This window comes from Carcharhinus amblyrhynchos, chromosome 16, assembly GCF_965287045.1.
Source record: "Carcharhinus amblyrhynchos chromosome 16, sCarAmb.v2.hapA, whole genome shotgun sequence".
Classification (NCBI taxonomy): domain Eukaryota; kingdom Metazoa; phylum Chordata; class Chondrichthyes; order Carcharhiniformes; family Carcharhinidae; genus Carcharhinus; species Carcharhinus amblyrhynchos.
The window spans coordinates 42,132,226-42,149,350 of record NC_137339.1 but is presented as its reverse complement, the minus strand read 5'-3'; the positions used below and the strand labels follow the sequence as shown (position 1 = coordinate 42,149,350).

The following is a 17,125-nucleotide window of genomic DNA, read 5'->3' as shown; positions in this document are numbered from 1 at the left end:
ATTTTGTGTTGTTTCCCTTGGAGAGGGTCAGGCATTAGAATTTGTTTTCTAGAGAATGTGTCAATAGCCAGAGATTCTTCCCAGAGAATGTGTTAGCATTTGCATATCATTTAAAACAGAGTGTGCCATGTTTGGAAATTATCCCTGGAGAATGAGTCAGTGTATATAAGCGATTGTCCCATGATAATTTGTCAGTATTTAGAGATTATTTTCCCTCAGGAGAAAGTAATGATTGTTTCCAGAAAAAATGTTCAGTATTTTGAGAATATTACCCGGAGTATTTTACAATATTTAGAGGATTTTCATTGAATTGCTATATTGTGTAAGAGACCATTCAGCCCATCAGTCTAAACTGACTCCCTGGCAGTATATCTTATCCAGGCCCTCTCCCCTGCTTTATCCCTGTACAGTCACATTTTTTTTATGGCTCTGGCTAATCTATCTAACCTACACATCTTGGGACACTAAGGGGCAATTTAGCATGGCCAATCCACCTAACCTGCACATATTTCACTGTGGGAGGAAACTGGAGGAAGCCCAATTAGAATGGGGAGAATGTGCAAACTCCACACAGACAGTCTGGTGCTGTAAGGCAGCAGTGCTAACTGCTGCTACACTTGAGAAATCCTCAGGAACTTGAGTTTCTTACCGAAGGAGTGAGCCAATGCTCAGACATTGTTGTCCTGAGATGTGTTAGTGAATAGAAAAATCTCCCCACAGACTACATCAATATTTACAAATCGCTTCCAGAAGAATGCATCAGTATTTGGAGCTTTCTGTCCAAAGTTTTTTTTTAGTCCTTTGTTCCCCAGGGTACCGTGTCAGTATTCAGAGCCTGTTCCTTGGAGAATGTGTCAGGCTTCCCAGATTTTAGCCCAGATAATGTGTCAATATTCAGAAATTGTTCCCCAGAGTATCTTTTATTATTTAGCAATGGTTTCCCCAGAAAATGTCCAGAGATAGTGTGTCATTTTGAGCTTGTTACCAGAGAATGTATAATTATTTACAATTTTATTCCAGAATACTGTCAATATTTCCAGATTGTTGCCTGGAGTCATCTCATAAGGTCTCACACAACAGCAAGGATTTGTTCTAAACTTAGTCATTTTAATGTGTAGCATGAGCAGAGACATTGGGCAGGATTTTATGGCCGCTGGCTTCACTTGATCAAAAGTAATGGAGCAAAGTTTGTGATAGATAAATCAGGCAATTTGAAAGTTATGTTTTTAACTGTCAATATTTACTGCATTTTTTGCAATGTTAAATTAGATTTTCATATTTGTTTCTTATTAATATCCCTCTAATTGAAATAAAAGTCCGTGAGAAGGAAAATGGTGATGAGTTTGTACTGCTAAAAATAAACATATTTAATTGCAATTTGGGAGCTATGTGTCAATGTATCCATGACATTTCTATCAAGAATGTAATAGTTATTATGATGCATTCCAGATCTGTCTTTCATTTGTTTCTATTTTGTGTTGTATTAAGTGTGATGTTGGGTTTAATTTTAAAGGGAAATGCATCAAATCAGGTGCTCAGCCATCTGTAGCATTTCTCTTCAGAAACCCGTGTGAAAACCGGCAACTAGGTGTTTACATTTTATTCAGAATATTTGCCTTGTTGTAGTGTTATAAACAGTAAGCAGATTGAGTAATGTCTAAGAGACACAGTAAAAACAGTTGAGTGGACGCGGGGGAATTCTTACCAGAAAATGGCAGTGTTGGTTCCAGCGAGAAAATAACGTGTTTCTCTGGACACGTCGGTTTCTTTTCCATATCTTAACACACTGTCACAAAAAGACTGGGTGGGCATGTTGCACATCATTATAGAGAAGTGAGGGGGGTGATGGTGGGGTGGGGTGGTGGATGTGGGGGGGGTGCTCAACACACTGAGCAAAGTCAGATTGTGCTGAGATTGGGGCATTATGTTTAAAGGCTGCCCTCATCAGACCAAACAATGACCTCCCACCAGCTAACCACAGAGGTCTCAGGGGTTCCCTTCCATCCTCTTGCTTGTTGATTAGAGCCAGCATTCACTCCACCAGCAATCAATGCCAGTGACACCCCCAGCCCCCTCCCCACACACACACGCACAAACAGCTATCACTGACATCCCCAGTTTCCACTTCTGCTCCCACCACTGCAAGTAAATGAATCCACCCCCCTGCACCATGAGGCTCCCACTGGGGCTTGCACCTGGCACTGCCCCCTGGCACATGGTGGTACCTGGGCTTGCAAAATCTCTAACTATCCTGGCTGGAGACAATACACATCTCTTTAACCTGTGCTTAACTCTCTCTCCACTCACATTGTTTGTACCTTTAAGACTTGATTACCTGTAAAGACTTGCATTCCAACCATTATCTTGTGAATTGAGTTTGTGTCTTTATATACCCTGTTTGTGAACTGAAATCCCACTCACCTGATGAAGAAGCAACGCTTCAAAAGCTAGTGGCTTTTGCTACCACATGAATCTGTTGGACTTTAACCTGGTGTTGTGAGACTTCTTACTATGATAGTACTGCCAGGTTGGGTGAACCTGTTGTAAACCGTGCTGATGTGACATCACGTTGACACAGTTTGAAAATACGGTGGGGTGCAATATCTGGCGAGGGGAGTCTTTAATCAGATATAAATATATTAAAATAAATTTAAATTAGGCTTTGCCCCATTCTGGGCGTGAACCTGACTGCGTCACCTGCGAGGCGTGGTGAAAATTTGGAATTGAGATCTCGGTGGCGTGTGTTGGAGTTTGGGAAACACTACAATGAATTTGCACACAGCAAACCCCCACAATTGGCAATGTAACAATGTTCAGATAATGTTTCTTTTGATGTTAGTTGAGGCATAAATATTGGAAAGGAAACTTGGCCTCCCCCAAAATAGTGCTATTTTACATTCACTTAAGAGCCCTCAGTTTAACATCTCATCCAAAAGACAGAAGCTCCAAAAGTATGGCAACTGGATTAATTCTTTGAGTTTGTGTTTTTGGATTTGACTCAAATATGAGCGTGTTATCACTGAGGCAGCTTAACTAGTTTTTACTCTGTAATGGCTTTGACTTTTGAATGCGACTTGTGCTGTCCATTGGCATTAATGGCATGACCCAGGTATTCAAGAGAAAATTGGAAAAATTCACACTTGTCTTTTTGTATTCTTAATCTATAATCTTCTTGAATCTAGAGTGTGGCATCTAGGTTGCGGACACGTTCTTCTTTACTCTCCCTAAGAGCCATCCAGGTAATTTTGGACTCTGTCTAATACGTTTAAAATTTGATACCTAGATCATTGGAACAATAGTGGCATTGAATTTGATGCCAAATGCTAATCTTTTTATAGAAATGATCCTTTGTGTGTCACAATCTTCATGAACTGTTGTGAATCCTGATCTATGTTAATTTGTAGATAAGCTTGACTAAGGTTGATTTTACTGAAGTGTCGGCCTTCAGCAACCCAGTGAATAGGTCATTAATCACGGTAAAGCGTTTTGCTCTGTACGCGGGCTACACCGCTTGTATCCATGATGAAAAAAAAATCTGTATGCAATTTTGGTGATTTTAAAGTTACTATTAATCCTGTACTGTGTACAGAGCAATACCCATTATTCACGTTAATGAGTTCAAAGATTCCTGTTCTGACCAGGCTTTCTAATTCTTTGGCCTGATTCTGCATGGCGCTGACCTAGTCTTTAGGTGTCTCACCTGACTTTCTTCCTTTATCTTCAGCTTTACTGAGATATCCTTCATGCTTCCCAGCTCACTGTTGAAGACAATGGCCAGAATTTTACTGGCATGCCTGCCCTGATTCCAGGGTTGGGCAAAGCTCTGATAACATGATTCTCCATTGGCCTATGGTGGGATTGTACAAACCTTGGGCAGACATGCTGGTGAAATTCTGCCCGAAGTCATGTTTCTTCAAGATTTTGGGCAGGTCTGATTTGTAATCTGTCATGAGATTTACCTCTGCTCGGTTTAATCTGACCTTTTCCAGCTAAATTTTTTCTGTTAGTGCTGGAAAATTTTCTTTGACAGTAGGCAAGAGCCTATTGTCCATTCATCATTTGTCCATTCAATTGCACGTTTACAACAATACAGCCCCTCAACGGAACCACTTCTCCCGTGTAGCTTTTTAGCACTATCTTTGAGGGTTTCAGAGCAATATGTATTAGCTTTTATTGATAACCAGTCTCTGGCAGCAGCCAGACTGCTGCCCCACTATCCACCTCCATTTTCACCGAACATCCAGTATTGGGGGACTGACCCAATGTTGGTTTGTTGCAGCAGCAGTAGCTAATACATGCAATGACAGTTAATCTCCCGACTGTGAATTGAGTTCCTTCTCACATCCTTTTTGTACCACATGGACATTTTTCTTCATTCAGATTGCCATTTGTTTTATTCGGCTCTTACTTGTTGCAACTTTTGCCTGAAGCTTGTTTCTTTTTCCAACAGGTGTATACAATGCAGCCCTTTCTGTCACAATTTCTAAACATGATTCTGATGAGGGGTGATTCTCCCTTCCTGCTCTGCAGATTTTTAGTGTGGTGGGCCGGCAGATTTAAACGGCACCAGATTAGCATGGTCAATACTGGGCAGCCAGTGTCCGAGTGCGATCCCCAGCATTGGATTTCCAGTGCTGTCAACTCCACACAGGAAATCAGTGTGGAGCTGCACAATATATGTAGCACTTTATTTAAATATAATTTAAATGGTATTAGCAAGCCTGGGACTGAAGTGTCGTCCCATCCCGCCTTCCCCCCCCCCTCCCACCGCCAAGCAGGAATTACTATAGCTCCCCATTTGTGAGGAACTAGCAGCCTGACCCCGCTGGTTTGAAGGGCAATCAGGGTGCTCCGGAGGATTGGGTGGTGAGGAAATATGAAAAATATTGTAAGTATGTAACAGGAGGAACACTGGCTATGATTTAGTGGCCCCATTGATTACAGGCTCAAATCCTGTAATGGCTGCTTAATCTTGAGTGGCCAAAAAATGGGATTTGCACCAGTGACATCTGTGTTAGAGATCTACCCCTCCCCTCCCGCTAATGAATCAAGTTCTCTGAAAGAGCGAGAACCTGATGTCCATAAGTTTCAATGTATTAACATCTAGTTACCAGCCGTTGCGTCTGTCCATGCTTTATCGTCCCATCTAGGCAGTGTAATGTCATACTGGCACTAATCACAATTGATGTGAAAAACTAAAACCAGTTGGGATGACCCTGCGGAAGTAAGTATAGCTCCCGGGTGGTGAGGAACTTGGCTGGGCAGTGTCCTGGCACCTTGGCAGTGCAAGCCTCTAAATGTCAGCCTGGCAGTGCCAATCTAGCACTGCCAGGGGCAGGCCCTCTGGTGAGCATCGTTGGAGGAGTTCCTCTTATGTGTGGTGGGTGTGTGTTGGGACAGAACAAATGTCTGTGAGGGTGGGGAATGCTCCAATATTGGTGTTGTGGCAGGTGGGGGAAGGGACAGTAATGACCTGATATTGGGACTGTGGTGGAGGGAATGGAGTCTTATTATCCATTGGGGGCCTTTTAAAAATGGCACCCCAATCACGGGATTCCTGACCTTGATGGCATCTTTTGGCCTTGCCATTCCAGCTAATGGAGTCAGTCTCACTTCCTCATTTAACATTCAGAGTGTTGTTCAACAGGGCAAGAAAAGGCAGCTGTGAAGCCTACGAGCTTTGTATCGGTTTTCTCACTGAGCCAACACTCTGCACATTTTTGAAAGATTTGACCCATTCACTTTACGGTTTATCAATATGTTAATCAGCTTGTAAATGCTCTCTTCACATGGTTCTCAAAAGGGAAACAATCGTTACTTCTCAATGGTCATGTCAGTGTGACTCTTCTGAGTTGTGTGTTGGCACAATTCAACTGGGGGCAAAATGATTGCTAGCTGCATTGTTTACAGTGAATCAACATCCTACTTTCCAGTAATATCACTGGGAAGAAAAACACATGCCCAGTGTGAAATAGTCTGCCAAAGAGTCATGAGCATGTAGTGCAATACTGTCAAAGGCCAATTTTAACCTGACCAACAACTAATTGTAACAGCTTGGCTACATTAGCAGAAAGGGTTGTGTTTGCACTCATTTATTACTTTCTGTTTGACAGCAAAGTGGTTGTATGAGGCAGTTCATCTGTCACAAGGTCAACAATTTCTGGCTACAAAATTGTCTAAACCACTGTTTTAGAAAAAGATATTTTGTTCTTTAGAATCCAGTGTGAGGTGCTTTGCAATCCAAAAGGGAAGAAGAAGAAAGGAAGCAATTTGGTAATAAGCTTTTTATTGATGTAACATTCTTATCTCAACAAATAAAATGGATTGGATATAACAGACATTATTACAGCTGAGTACTCCATCTATATCTGATGTTAGCAGGTACACAACATTTTAAAGTAGACTATTACAGGGTAAAATTGAACTAATTTAACAAGCACTGGATTGTACACTTTATAGTTTTGATTCATTGTATTTTATCAATGAAAGATTATATTTTTAAATTTGTTTCACTTTTATTTTTATGTTTTTCTGCAGTTGAAAACTTCACATAACGTATTTGAAATTATAGTAAATTAATGTGGATGCTGGAATCTGAAACAAAAACAGAAAATGCTGAAAGGTCTCAGCAGGTCTGACAGCATCTGTGGAGAGAAAATAGAGTTCACATTTTGAGGCTGGATTATTCTTTGGATGAAGTGTCACCCAGACTTGAAATGTTAGCTCTGTTCTCCCTCCACAGATGCTGTTAGACCTGCTGAGATTTTTCAACATTTTCGGTTTCTGCTGGAGATGGATGCATTTTGATATCACTAATAGAATATACACAATGTCTGTAATTGAAATCTAGTTAGCCAGCCAGGAAACTGGTGGTTAATTAGAATTGGCATTACTAGGAATAAGAATAGATCTTTCAGCTCTGCAAGCCTGCTCAACCATTCAATTAGATCATAGCTGATCTGTATCACAATTTTATTTAACTACCCGTGGTCCAAATCCTTATCCGAAAAAGTAATGGACTCAACACTTGGATTTGGCACTCTAACAGATATTCTAAAATAATTACTACAATGAAATTTACTTCATTTTTGTGAACCCTGGGCAGACATTTAGCAATAAGATTGGATGCAGATCAAATGTAAATGAGTTTTAAAATGTTCCATTGCAAAGGAGGTTTAAAATATGCTACATGTGTTTTTCTTTAAATGGCCATGTTTTAAAATGTCTCTTTCAATTCAGGGCCAAATGGACCGTGTGAACTCTTAGTAGTTCTACTTGATAATAACTAGCAACTTGTTGTTGTGCAGTGGAGAAGTCGGCATTGGACTGGGGTGAGCACAGGAAGAAGTCAAGACTTGAACCTGGTGTTACGCGACTTCTTTCTGTTGAAGTTTATTTATTATTCACAAGTAAGCTTTACACTGCAGTAAAGTTATTGTGAAATTCCCCTAGTCGCCACAGCCTGGTGCCTGTTTGGGTCAATGCACCTAAACAGCATGTCTTTCAGAATGTGGGAGGAAACCAGAGCATCTGGAGGAAATCCATGCATACATGGGGAGAATGTGCAAACTCCACACTGACAGTAACCCAAGCTGGGAATTGAACCTGGGTCCCTGGTGTTATGAAGCAGCAGTGCCAACCACTGTGCTACTAAGCCACCCATGGGGAACAGAACCCAAAGCTATTCCTACTGAAACTCAGGTGCCAACATTCCAACCTGGACAGAAAGAGAGGAGCAGCTGGCATTGTTGTGTGCAGGCTTACAGACTCTCAGATTGACTGATTCAGAGCGGAGTTTAATGCCATCCTCTGATATGAGCTGAGAGGTTTTTGAGTCAGGTGGGAAGGTAGGGGAAGTTAAGATAGGTGGGGTGGGGCAGATACCTGTTCTGTAATTTGTTGTATTAGTTGCTATTAAATAATATTTAATCAATGCTAATTTCAGTTTGTTTGTTACTGTAAAAGTCTCAAAACATGAAACAATTTCAGCCCATCACTGATTATAAAATTAAATCGCTTTTTAAAAGTTATTGGTCTCTACAGGCATTGTAACAAACATATTTGTTACTAAACATTGCCCTTACGGGAAAATATTGAAGTTGCTGAGACTTTGAGAAAATGTTGGGACGGTGGGATGGAACCAGGCTCGATAGAACCAGTTGCTTTGTGCCCTGCCCTTTGTTGTTTGTTTGCCTTTAAGTGGGTCTCTGAAAATGTCCTTGTATTTGTTCACGAGTGTAAAATGTAAAAGATGATACTGTACCTTGTTCAGTGACAAATTATTTCCCTCAATCCAGATTAGAGTATGGAAAACTTCAAATACTGGTAGTTTTGGATCGTTCATTTTCTTTTGCAATGAGCTCATCTGAAGGTATTGACGTTTTACCCTGGATTTTGGTTTTATTGGGGCAGGTCACCATTCAGTGCTTCATCTAAACAGCCATTGCTTATGTTTGAATCTTTATTCTATCAACCTCCAGGGAATAGTTCCTGTTGCAGCTTGCTGTACCTTCTTCTATGTACCTACCCAGCCACCACACCACCCTCACTCACCACTCCACCAATTCCAACTATGTTACCAAGATAGCATTATTCCACCTATCCAACAATGTCTGCTACACACCTGTTACTCACTTTTGGTTGTGAGGCTTTGCTTTACTCATGCTTTTCCAGCCAGCTTCACAAAAAAACAAAGAAAAGTACAGCACGGGAACATGCCCCTTGGTCCACCAAGCCTGTGCTGACACATGACTCCATTCTAAACTAAAGCCCTGTTGCCTCTTTGGTCCATATTACTCTATTCCCTGTCCAATCATGTATCTGTCAAGATGCCTCTTAAATGTTGCTGTTGTATCTGCTTCTACCACCTCCTCTGGCGGTGCATTCCGGGTACTTACCACTGTCTGTGTAAAAAAAAACCTGCCTCTCACATCTTCTTTAAACTTTCCCCTTTTTACCTTAAACCCATGTCTCTTAGTAATTAACATTTCTACCCTGGGGAAAAAAAAGACCCCGATTATTGATTCTATCCTTGCCTTTCATAATTTTGTAAAATTCCATCAGGTCGCCCCTCACCTGTATCCAACGTCCAAGTGAAAACAAACCAAATTTGTCTAATCTCTCCTCATTGCTAATATCCTCCAAACCAAGCAACATCCTGATAAACTTTTTCTGTACCCGTCCATAGCCTCCACATCTTTCTGGTAATGTGGCGACTAGAATTGTACAAAATATTCCAAATGTGGTCATAATGAAATTCTATACAGCTGCAATGTGACTTCCAATTTTTATACTCTATGCCCCAATTGATGAAGGCAAGCATGCCGTATGCCTTCTTGATCACCTTATCCACTTGTGTGCCAATTTCAGGGAACTATGAACCTGTACACTTAGATCTCTCCACATGTTAATGCTTCCAATGGTTCTGCCATTTACTCTATACTTCTTGCATTAGACCTTCCTAAGTACATCACCTCACATTTGTCTGGATTGAATTCCATCTGCCATTTCTCCGCCCAAGTCTCTACTTATATACATCCTGCTATACGTATCCTCTGATAATCCTCCTCACTATCTGCAGCTACTCCAATCACTCTGTCGTCCACAAACTTGCACTCCTTGTATAAGTTACAAAGCATTCAAATTGCTGCTCATTCAGCTCCATCAGTCTTAGCTTTTCCCATGTTCCTCTGCATCCACCTCCCTCAGCAAATAGAACTCATTTACACTTATAAATGCCTCCTTGCTCTCATCACACCAATCTCTTCTAGCTTTATGCTCAGTACACATCTTAGGCATCATTCTATACTTTCTTCTCTGCTCTGCCATTGATGCGTACTCTTTTCAGTCTTGCCCTCTGAAATGTTCTCTCTTGACTCTTCTCCTTAATCTGCTTCTCTCCAACTGTATCTCTTTTGCCCATGAGCCTGTATTTTCCCTCTTGTATGGAAGCCATTGTTCCCCTTCTCTTGAAAACTCTTTCAAGCTGCTTTTCTGTTTTTGGACGTTGACACATCCTTATATAGTGAAGCACAACTGAATTGAAAGTAACACTGTCTGCATCAAACATGTACAAGGACAAGTTTCAGCAAAATTTCCCTGGATGGCGAACATGAGTGGATTCAGGCCAGTTTTTAGAATCTGACAACGGCCACAAATTTCTGGACTGTTTGCCAGGGGTGCAAATCCCATCATCATTGCAAACTCTTGCGGGAGGACCATAATGGGATTTGCAGCAGTAAGGACTCAGTTTGAGATCTTCCCTGCCCCCTACCTCAAGTGCGTAAACCTGATTATCATTAATTCAAATGAATTTTCGTATTTTCATGCCACTGATCAGCATTTCTTCCGGGCTGGTCAGATACGTGATGTCACGCTGGCAGGAATCACATCTGGGTCCCAAAAATGGACACCAATCGTGATGACCATGTCAGGGGCTCTGAGGTGAATATAGCCCCAAGGTGATGACGGACATGCCTAGGCAATGCCTGGCACTGATCCCTGGCACCTGGCACAGCCTAGTTGGCAGTGTTGGAATAAAAAACAAAAGATTACAGTACAGGAACAGTCTTTCAGCCCTCCAAGCCTGCACTGGCCATGCTGTCTATCTGAACTAATGGGTACCATACTCCTCTATTCCCATCCAATTCACATATTTGTCCAGACACTCCTTAAAAGTCACTATCGTACCTGCTTCACTTATTTCCCCAACAGCGAGTTCTAGGCACCCACCACACTCTCTGTAAAAAAAAATCTTGCCTCGTACATCTCCTTTAAACCATGCCCCTTGCACCTTAAACCTATGCCCCCTTATAATTGACTCTTCCACCTGGAAAAAAGCTTCTGATTATCCACTCTGTCCATACCTCTCATAATCTTGTAGACTTCTATCAGGTCGCCCCTCAACCTCCATCGTTCCAGTGATAACAAACCAAGTTTCTCTAACCTCTCCTCATAGGTAATGCCCTCCATACCGGACAACATCCTGGTAAATATTTTCTGTACCCTCTCCAAAGCCTCCACATTCTTTTGGTGCCATGGCAATTGAAACTATATTCCAAGTGTGATCGAACTAAGGTTCTGTAAAGCTGCAACACGACTTGCCAATTTTTAAACTCAGTGGCCCGGTTGATGAAGACAAGTATGCCATATGCCTTCTTGATTACCTTCTCCACCTGCAATGCCATTTTCAGTGACCTGTGTATTTATACACACAGGTCCTTCTGCCCATCAAGACTCGTAAGGGTTCTACCATTTACTGTATATTTCCTATCTGTATTAGACCTTCCAAATGCATTACCTCACATTTGTCCAGATTAAATTCATCTGCCAAGTCCCCAGTCAATTTATATCCTGCTGTATCCTCCAATAGTCCTCATCATTATCTGCAATTCCACCATCCGCAAACTTTCTAATCAAGCCAGTTACGTTTTCCTCCAAATCATTTATATGTATTACAAACAGCAAAGGTCCCAGCACTGATCCTTGAGGAACACCACTTCACACAGCCCTCCATGCAGAAACGTATCCTTCCGCTGCTACCCTCTGTCTTCTATGACCGAGCTAGTTCTGTAATCATCTTGCCAGCTCACCTCTGATCCCGTGCAACTTCGCCTTCTGTACCAATCTGCCATGAGGGGCCTTCAAAGGCCTTACTGAAGTCCATGTAGACAATATCCACTGCCCAACCCTCATCAATCATCTTTGTCACTTCCTTTATCAAGTTAGTGAGACACAACCTTGCTTTCACAAAACCATGTTGCCTCTCACTAATACGTCACTTATTTCCATGTTGGGGCAGTGCTGGGGTGGGGCCTCAGGAGAGTCCCATTTGTGTAAGTTCCCATTATGTAGTGTGGGGGGTGGGGATGGGGGGTTGATTGTGGAGTGGGGGGAATGTCTCTGCATTGTGGTGAGGGGGATGTGACACACACTAAGTATAGGGGAGAGTGGGGTGGTTGGGTCAGCCTGATGTCTGTGTGGTGTTGGGGAGGAGATGATCTGGCATTTGGGTGGTGGGCTGGAGGTTGGCCCTCTGTTGGTGGATTGGGAGTTTTCTCCTTATACGCCAGGAATGACGATGTTCCTGGGGTTTGGGGGGAGGGGCTTTAACATCACTTTGAGATTGGGGTGTCCTTTCAAAATGGAGCCCAATTTCTGAATCCCAGCTTTGCTTCCTCCATCTGACTGTGTAATCCTTGTCAGCACTTTGGTGCAGTTTGATCGGGCGGGAAAAGGCAGCTGTGAAACCAACAAGTTTCACACAGCTCTTCTCGCCTGATCCAGCATTCTGCGCATTTTTTTAGAAAATCCCGTCTAGCATTTTTACCTAATGCCACGTCTCAGACTCCTTAATCCATAACAACTGTTTCAAGGTTGAAGTAGTCCAATTGGTCCAATGTTTCAGTTGCTCACTAGATCAAGTCTCATCATCAGAAATGGTTTTAACGTAGTTTTCTTCTATTTAATGGTGTTAATAGAATTTAGGACAGAAGGCAATGGAGAAGAGATCCATTACTTTTACTGCTGTTAAGAACATTCTGGGTATGATGGTGTTGAAAATGTATAGCAGACAGAATGCTATTGCTTTGCTGAACGTTGGCTGGTTGAACAAGTTAATAATGCCAATTATCTGTCATCACATGAGCTACATGTGATAGCATTACATCATTTATACTGGATAAGAACATGCCACTTCCACATGAATAACTGCACCATGCATAAAAATGCGTCTGACAATTCTCTCTGAGCACTGAAAGCACACTTAATCCACCAAGAAAATACTAACAAATAAATTCTATATTTTGGAATTGTGTCGTTCCATGCTTTTATACATTTCAAAAATACATAGACAATAAAAATATTCTATTTACAAAATGCAGAATCACACTCCCAGTTTTCTTCAGAGATTCCCAGCTCCAAGAAGCTTCAGGTAAGCTACTTGCATTTGTTTGGTTTACTTGCCACACATATTCATGTCCAGTTCCTGCTTCCTGATTCAAACTTTTAACTAGACTAAAGGCGAACAAGATGTGCAGTTTAGTTACATCAACAATACAAATGTAGACCAAACACTTAGTTCAAACTAATTGTCAAATACATTGTTAAACGCTTAAGAATTTGAGCATATTACAAATAACAAAATAGTAACATTACACCAGGCAGTTTAAGATACAACTGCATATGTTTAACAAAGGCATTATTTTCCAGCTTAAAGAAGCAGGATTGGGTATAGACTCTGCAACAATCATGAAATATATCACAGCTACTTACACATCTTATTTTATATTGAACTTGTCAGTGACTCGGCTAGTAAATTGAACTGCTACCATATGGGACAGAGCATTTCAAACTGCCCCTGCCTCCCCACACACCGAGCTCGGCTGGCTTAGCTGATTTCGGGGCTGCCCAATATCCTTATTTGAAAGTTTGTATTTGAGTTTACCTTGAGTATACAATCAAGCTTTGTCTTTCCTCCCATCATCAACATCCAGTAACCTGCTGTTGTTTCCTATTCAGACTTAACACATGGTGGTCAATCATTTGCGTGAGGCATTGATGTGCAACCAAGCATTAGTTTGAGCCACTATCTTCAGGGCAAAAAAGTAGCAGATTGGGAAAGTGCAGAGAGTACGAAACACTGAAGAAAAGCTTTGTCTGACCTTTGTTATTGCTGGAAAATTACAAAATAACTTTCAATTTTAGTATGGTGCCAAGTGCATCAGGTTACATGGCTTAAACATTGATCGATATTTAAAGGTAAAGTGTCAAGTATTTGTAGTTAACGCAAAGCAACATTCCTGAGAAATCTTTAACCCTTCCAGTACAAATTGGTTCAATCTAGCTGGATATTTCCTTATGAACACAACTCACTTGTATTTTTTTTCTTATGACGCAATTGATATAATTAAGTGGATTTGGCCTGTTAACTAACTTGTCTTGTGGGCACTACAGTCGTTACTGTGTATGAAGTTTGACTTATTCAACCTCATGGATCTCGTTGGGTGATTGCAGTTGTTAGTGGAACACTGACCAGTTTTCAATAGAGCACTCTTTGAATTGAGTATCACAATATTTATTTTTGAAATGTGAACTCTGACAAGAGTTTGTCTTCCAGAGGTGTCTTGGAGTTTAACTTTTCTGAAACTAATCTCAATGACATATTAAGATTTGGGGCGGCATGGTCACACAGTGGTTAGCACTGCTGCTTCACAGCTCCAGGATCCTCGGTTCGATTCCCAGCTTAGGTCACTGTCTGTGCGGAATATGCCCTTTATCCCTATGTTTGTGTGTGTTGCCCCCCGGGTGCTCCGGTTTCCTCCCGCAGTCCAAAGATGTGCGGGTTAGGTGGATTGGCCATGCTAAATTGCCCCTTAGTGTCCTGGGATGCGTAGGTTAGAGGGATTAGTGGGGTAAATATGTGGGGTTACGGGGACAGGGCCTGGGTGGGATTGTTGTCGGTGCAAACTCGATGGCTCAAATAGCCTCCTTTTGCACTTGTATGGGTTCTATGATTCTATGAAATATTTGGAACAGTGCCAAGATACAAGATGCAAACACTTAAAAAAATGGATTCAAAATAATTTGATCCAGTTTAGCAAAAGCTCATGAGGAAATGAGACCTGAAAATGCATCTGTTCTGCTAATTTCGAGTTACATTCATATTTCCTGTGGATCTCATTAGCATGCTCCTGAATGAATAATGGGCATAAATCAGCTGAAAGAACTGAACTCACACCTTGTGTTACATCATTCAGTACAAAAATGATAGTTTCAATAACTAGTTTAATTGTTCATGCATTCCAGGTATATAGCATCTTTAAGAGTACGTCATAAAAGTTTTTCAGTTTCTACTGTAAAAACATGCATTCACACAAACAGGAAATACAGAATAGCCTCAGATTTCTTTTAAGACTCACAAAATTGCAGTGAAACAGCAGAAGAACAACTTTGTTTCTTGCTGCACCTGCAAAGCCTGGTCATACTTTGTAAAAGGATTTTGCAGGAAAGTCATGCGTAAGGCTCTCTATGTTGAGAGCAAGATCTCCGATCAGGCTCTGAGATCAGCAGACAATTGTGAAAAGATTGACAAGCTTTAGAGGTTGTGCCTGCTTGAATGACTCACTTCTGTCCAAAGTTCCGTGAACCTCGAGGCTACATATTTAACTGTGCATGTCTCCAGATGCAAATACGCAGGAGATTCCAGGGTGCAAATCAATGCTAACTGTAGGCATATCCTGGTGCAATCGATAAGGTTCATCAGCAATCTTAGAGAGTGAAAAACCAAACAGCCTAGTTTGCAGAAAATTGCAGTTTTGTACTGCTTGAGCAGACACTGAATATTAAAATGAAACCACAACAACATAAAGACTTTCAATAATTGGGACTACAGGAATGAGAAAAAGATGGGCTAGAAATTACTATTGACAGTATTAGCAGGTGGCCTTGTACCTGTTCATATGGCAACCTTTTGTTTGCCATTTTAACCAAGGTCTTACCTTGTTAAAGCAGTGTAATTCCTCTATAACTGTAGGAAATAATAAAACGTCAATCAATATTATTATCCCTTAAACAGCCAATCATCATTCCAGCCCATCTTATATCAAAGTTCCTAAATATACACAATGACATATTAACAAAATTGGGTTTTGTAGCAATATTACATTGTTAGCAATATCTTAATGTATCTTGTGAGTTCAATGCAGTTTGTCTTTAATCTCTCAAAGCTGCAATCACAATTTTCAGCTCATTTTTGATGTTGACTTTGATTTGGAGGCTTTCCTTCAACTGAGGGTCCGTCCAAAGGAATCCTCTTCACGTCGTTGTAGCATAAGATTGTCTCAAGTGAGCTAAAACCCTACTTGGGTAACTCAAGCAGAGTAGAAGGGTTACTGACCTGATGAAGTGCCTATTTACAACGCAGGCTGAGATTCACACAATAACAGTAAATGATCTCTTTGAAGGTCTTGCGCATCTCCTGACTCCGAAAGGCATAAATCATGGGGTCAATGACTGAATTGCACATGATAAGAATCAGATATGTGTTAAAATGTGACGTGTAACAGATGCAGTATGGATTTTTAGGGCACGAGATGATGAGGATGAGGTGAAGGAAAAAGGGAGCCCAACAGATGATAAAGATCCCAAGGAGGATGGTAATGGTAATGGCCCCTTTCATGCAAGTCCTCTGGCGTACAATACCATTGACTGGGAATGTGGCAATTCTTTTTATGTGTAGCCGAGCAAGCATGAACATGTGGACATAAAGGGTGGTCATGAGGAAAAGCATGGTGAAGAACATGGTGATAAGACAAATGATGGCGGTTTTGCTGTCCGAATAAATGATGAAGATAATGCCACAGAAAGTACAAGCAATCCAGATAATTACGATCAAAATTAAAGCACGTCTTACTGTCATAATACTGTGGTAGCGCAAAGCATAGAAGATAGTGATGTACCTGTCAATGGCAATGACCAATAGATTGCATATTGATGCCACCAGTGAGATACAAATCATTGAGTCAAAAACATTGTCCATTTGCTGAATTAACTGATCAGTTGTTACTAAGTAGCCATTGTTCAGAAATGCCATCACGATTGTCTCCAAGGCATTAGATACACTTACCAGCATATCTGCCACTGCTAAACTGCAGAGGAAAAAGTACATTGGAGAATGGAGGTTTTTGTTCTTAAGAATTGCAAGGATAACCAAAATGTTTTCCAGGAGGCTGATGATGCCCAGAGTCAGGAAAACTTCAGCATTAATTGGGACCTGCTCGCAGAAGCCGACACTGCTCACGTTGTTCAGGGCAATGCTTTCATTCAGCTTTTCTGTGCTGTTCATTACCGGCAGTTCCAAGTAGAATATAGAATGGGTGGAATTCATCGTGACAATGGGTGCCTTGTGTTGTTAGAAGCAAAGCTTTAAAAGAAGTGACTTTTCCTCAGTGGCCGCGTTGGAAAATTCCATTAATTCATAGTGCAAAGGCTTGAGGGTCGTCACCCTGCTGACTTCGGTCAGTAAATTTTGAAGACCTTCCATCACACAGCAATTGCTTCTGCTGCAGGTTTTAAAGGAACACCAGGACTGAGAATTCTGAACTTCCTTTCTCGTTTTATTTCTGAG

The 17,125-nt window shown here is 41.2% G+C and overlaps 1 protein-coding gene across 1 annotated transcript; it reads right to left on the bottom strand.

The window, feature by feature from the left end:
- Positions 1–15,911: 15,911 nt before the first annotated feature.
- LOC145353971 (melanocortin receptor 3-like) lies at positions 15,912–16,885 on the bottom strand. The gene is given in 2 exon segments (XM_080205019.1): positions 15,912–15,943; positions 15,946–16,885. Coding segments are annotated over 2 exon segments (972 nt in total).
- Between the last annotated feature and the right edge of the window lie 240 nt (positions 16,886–17,125).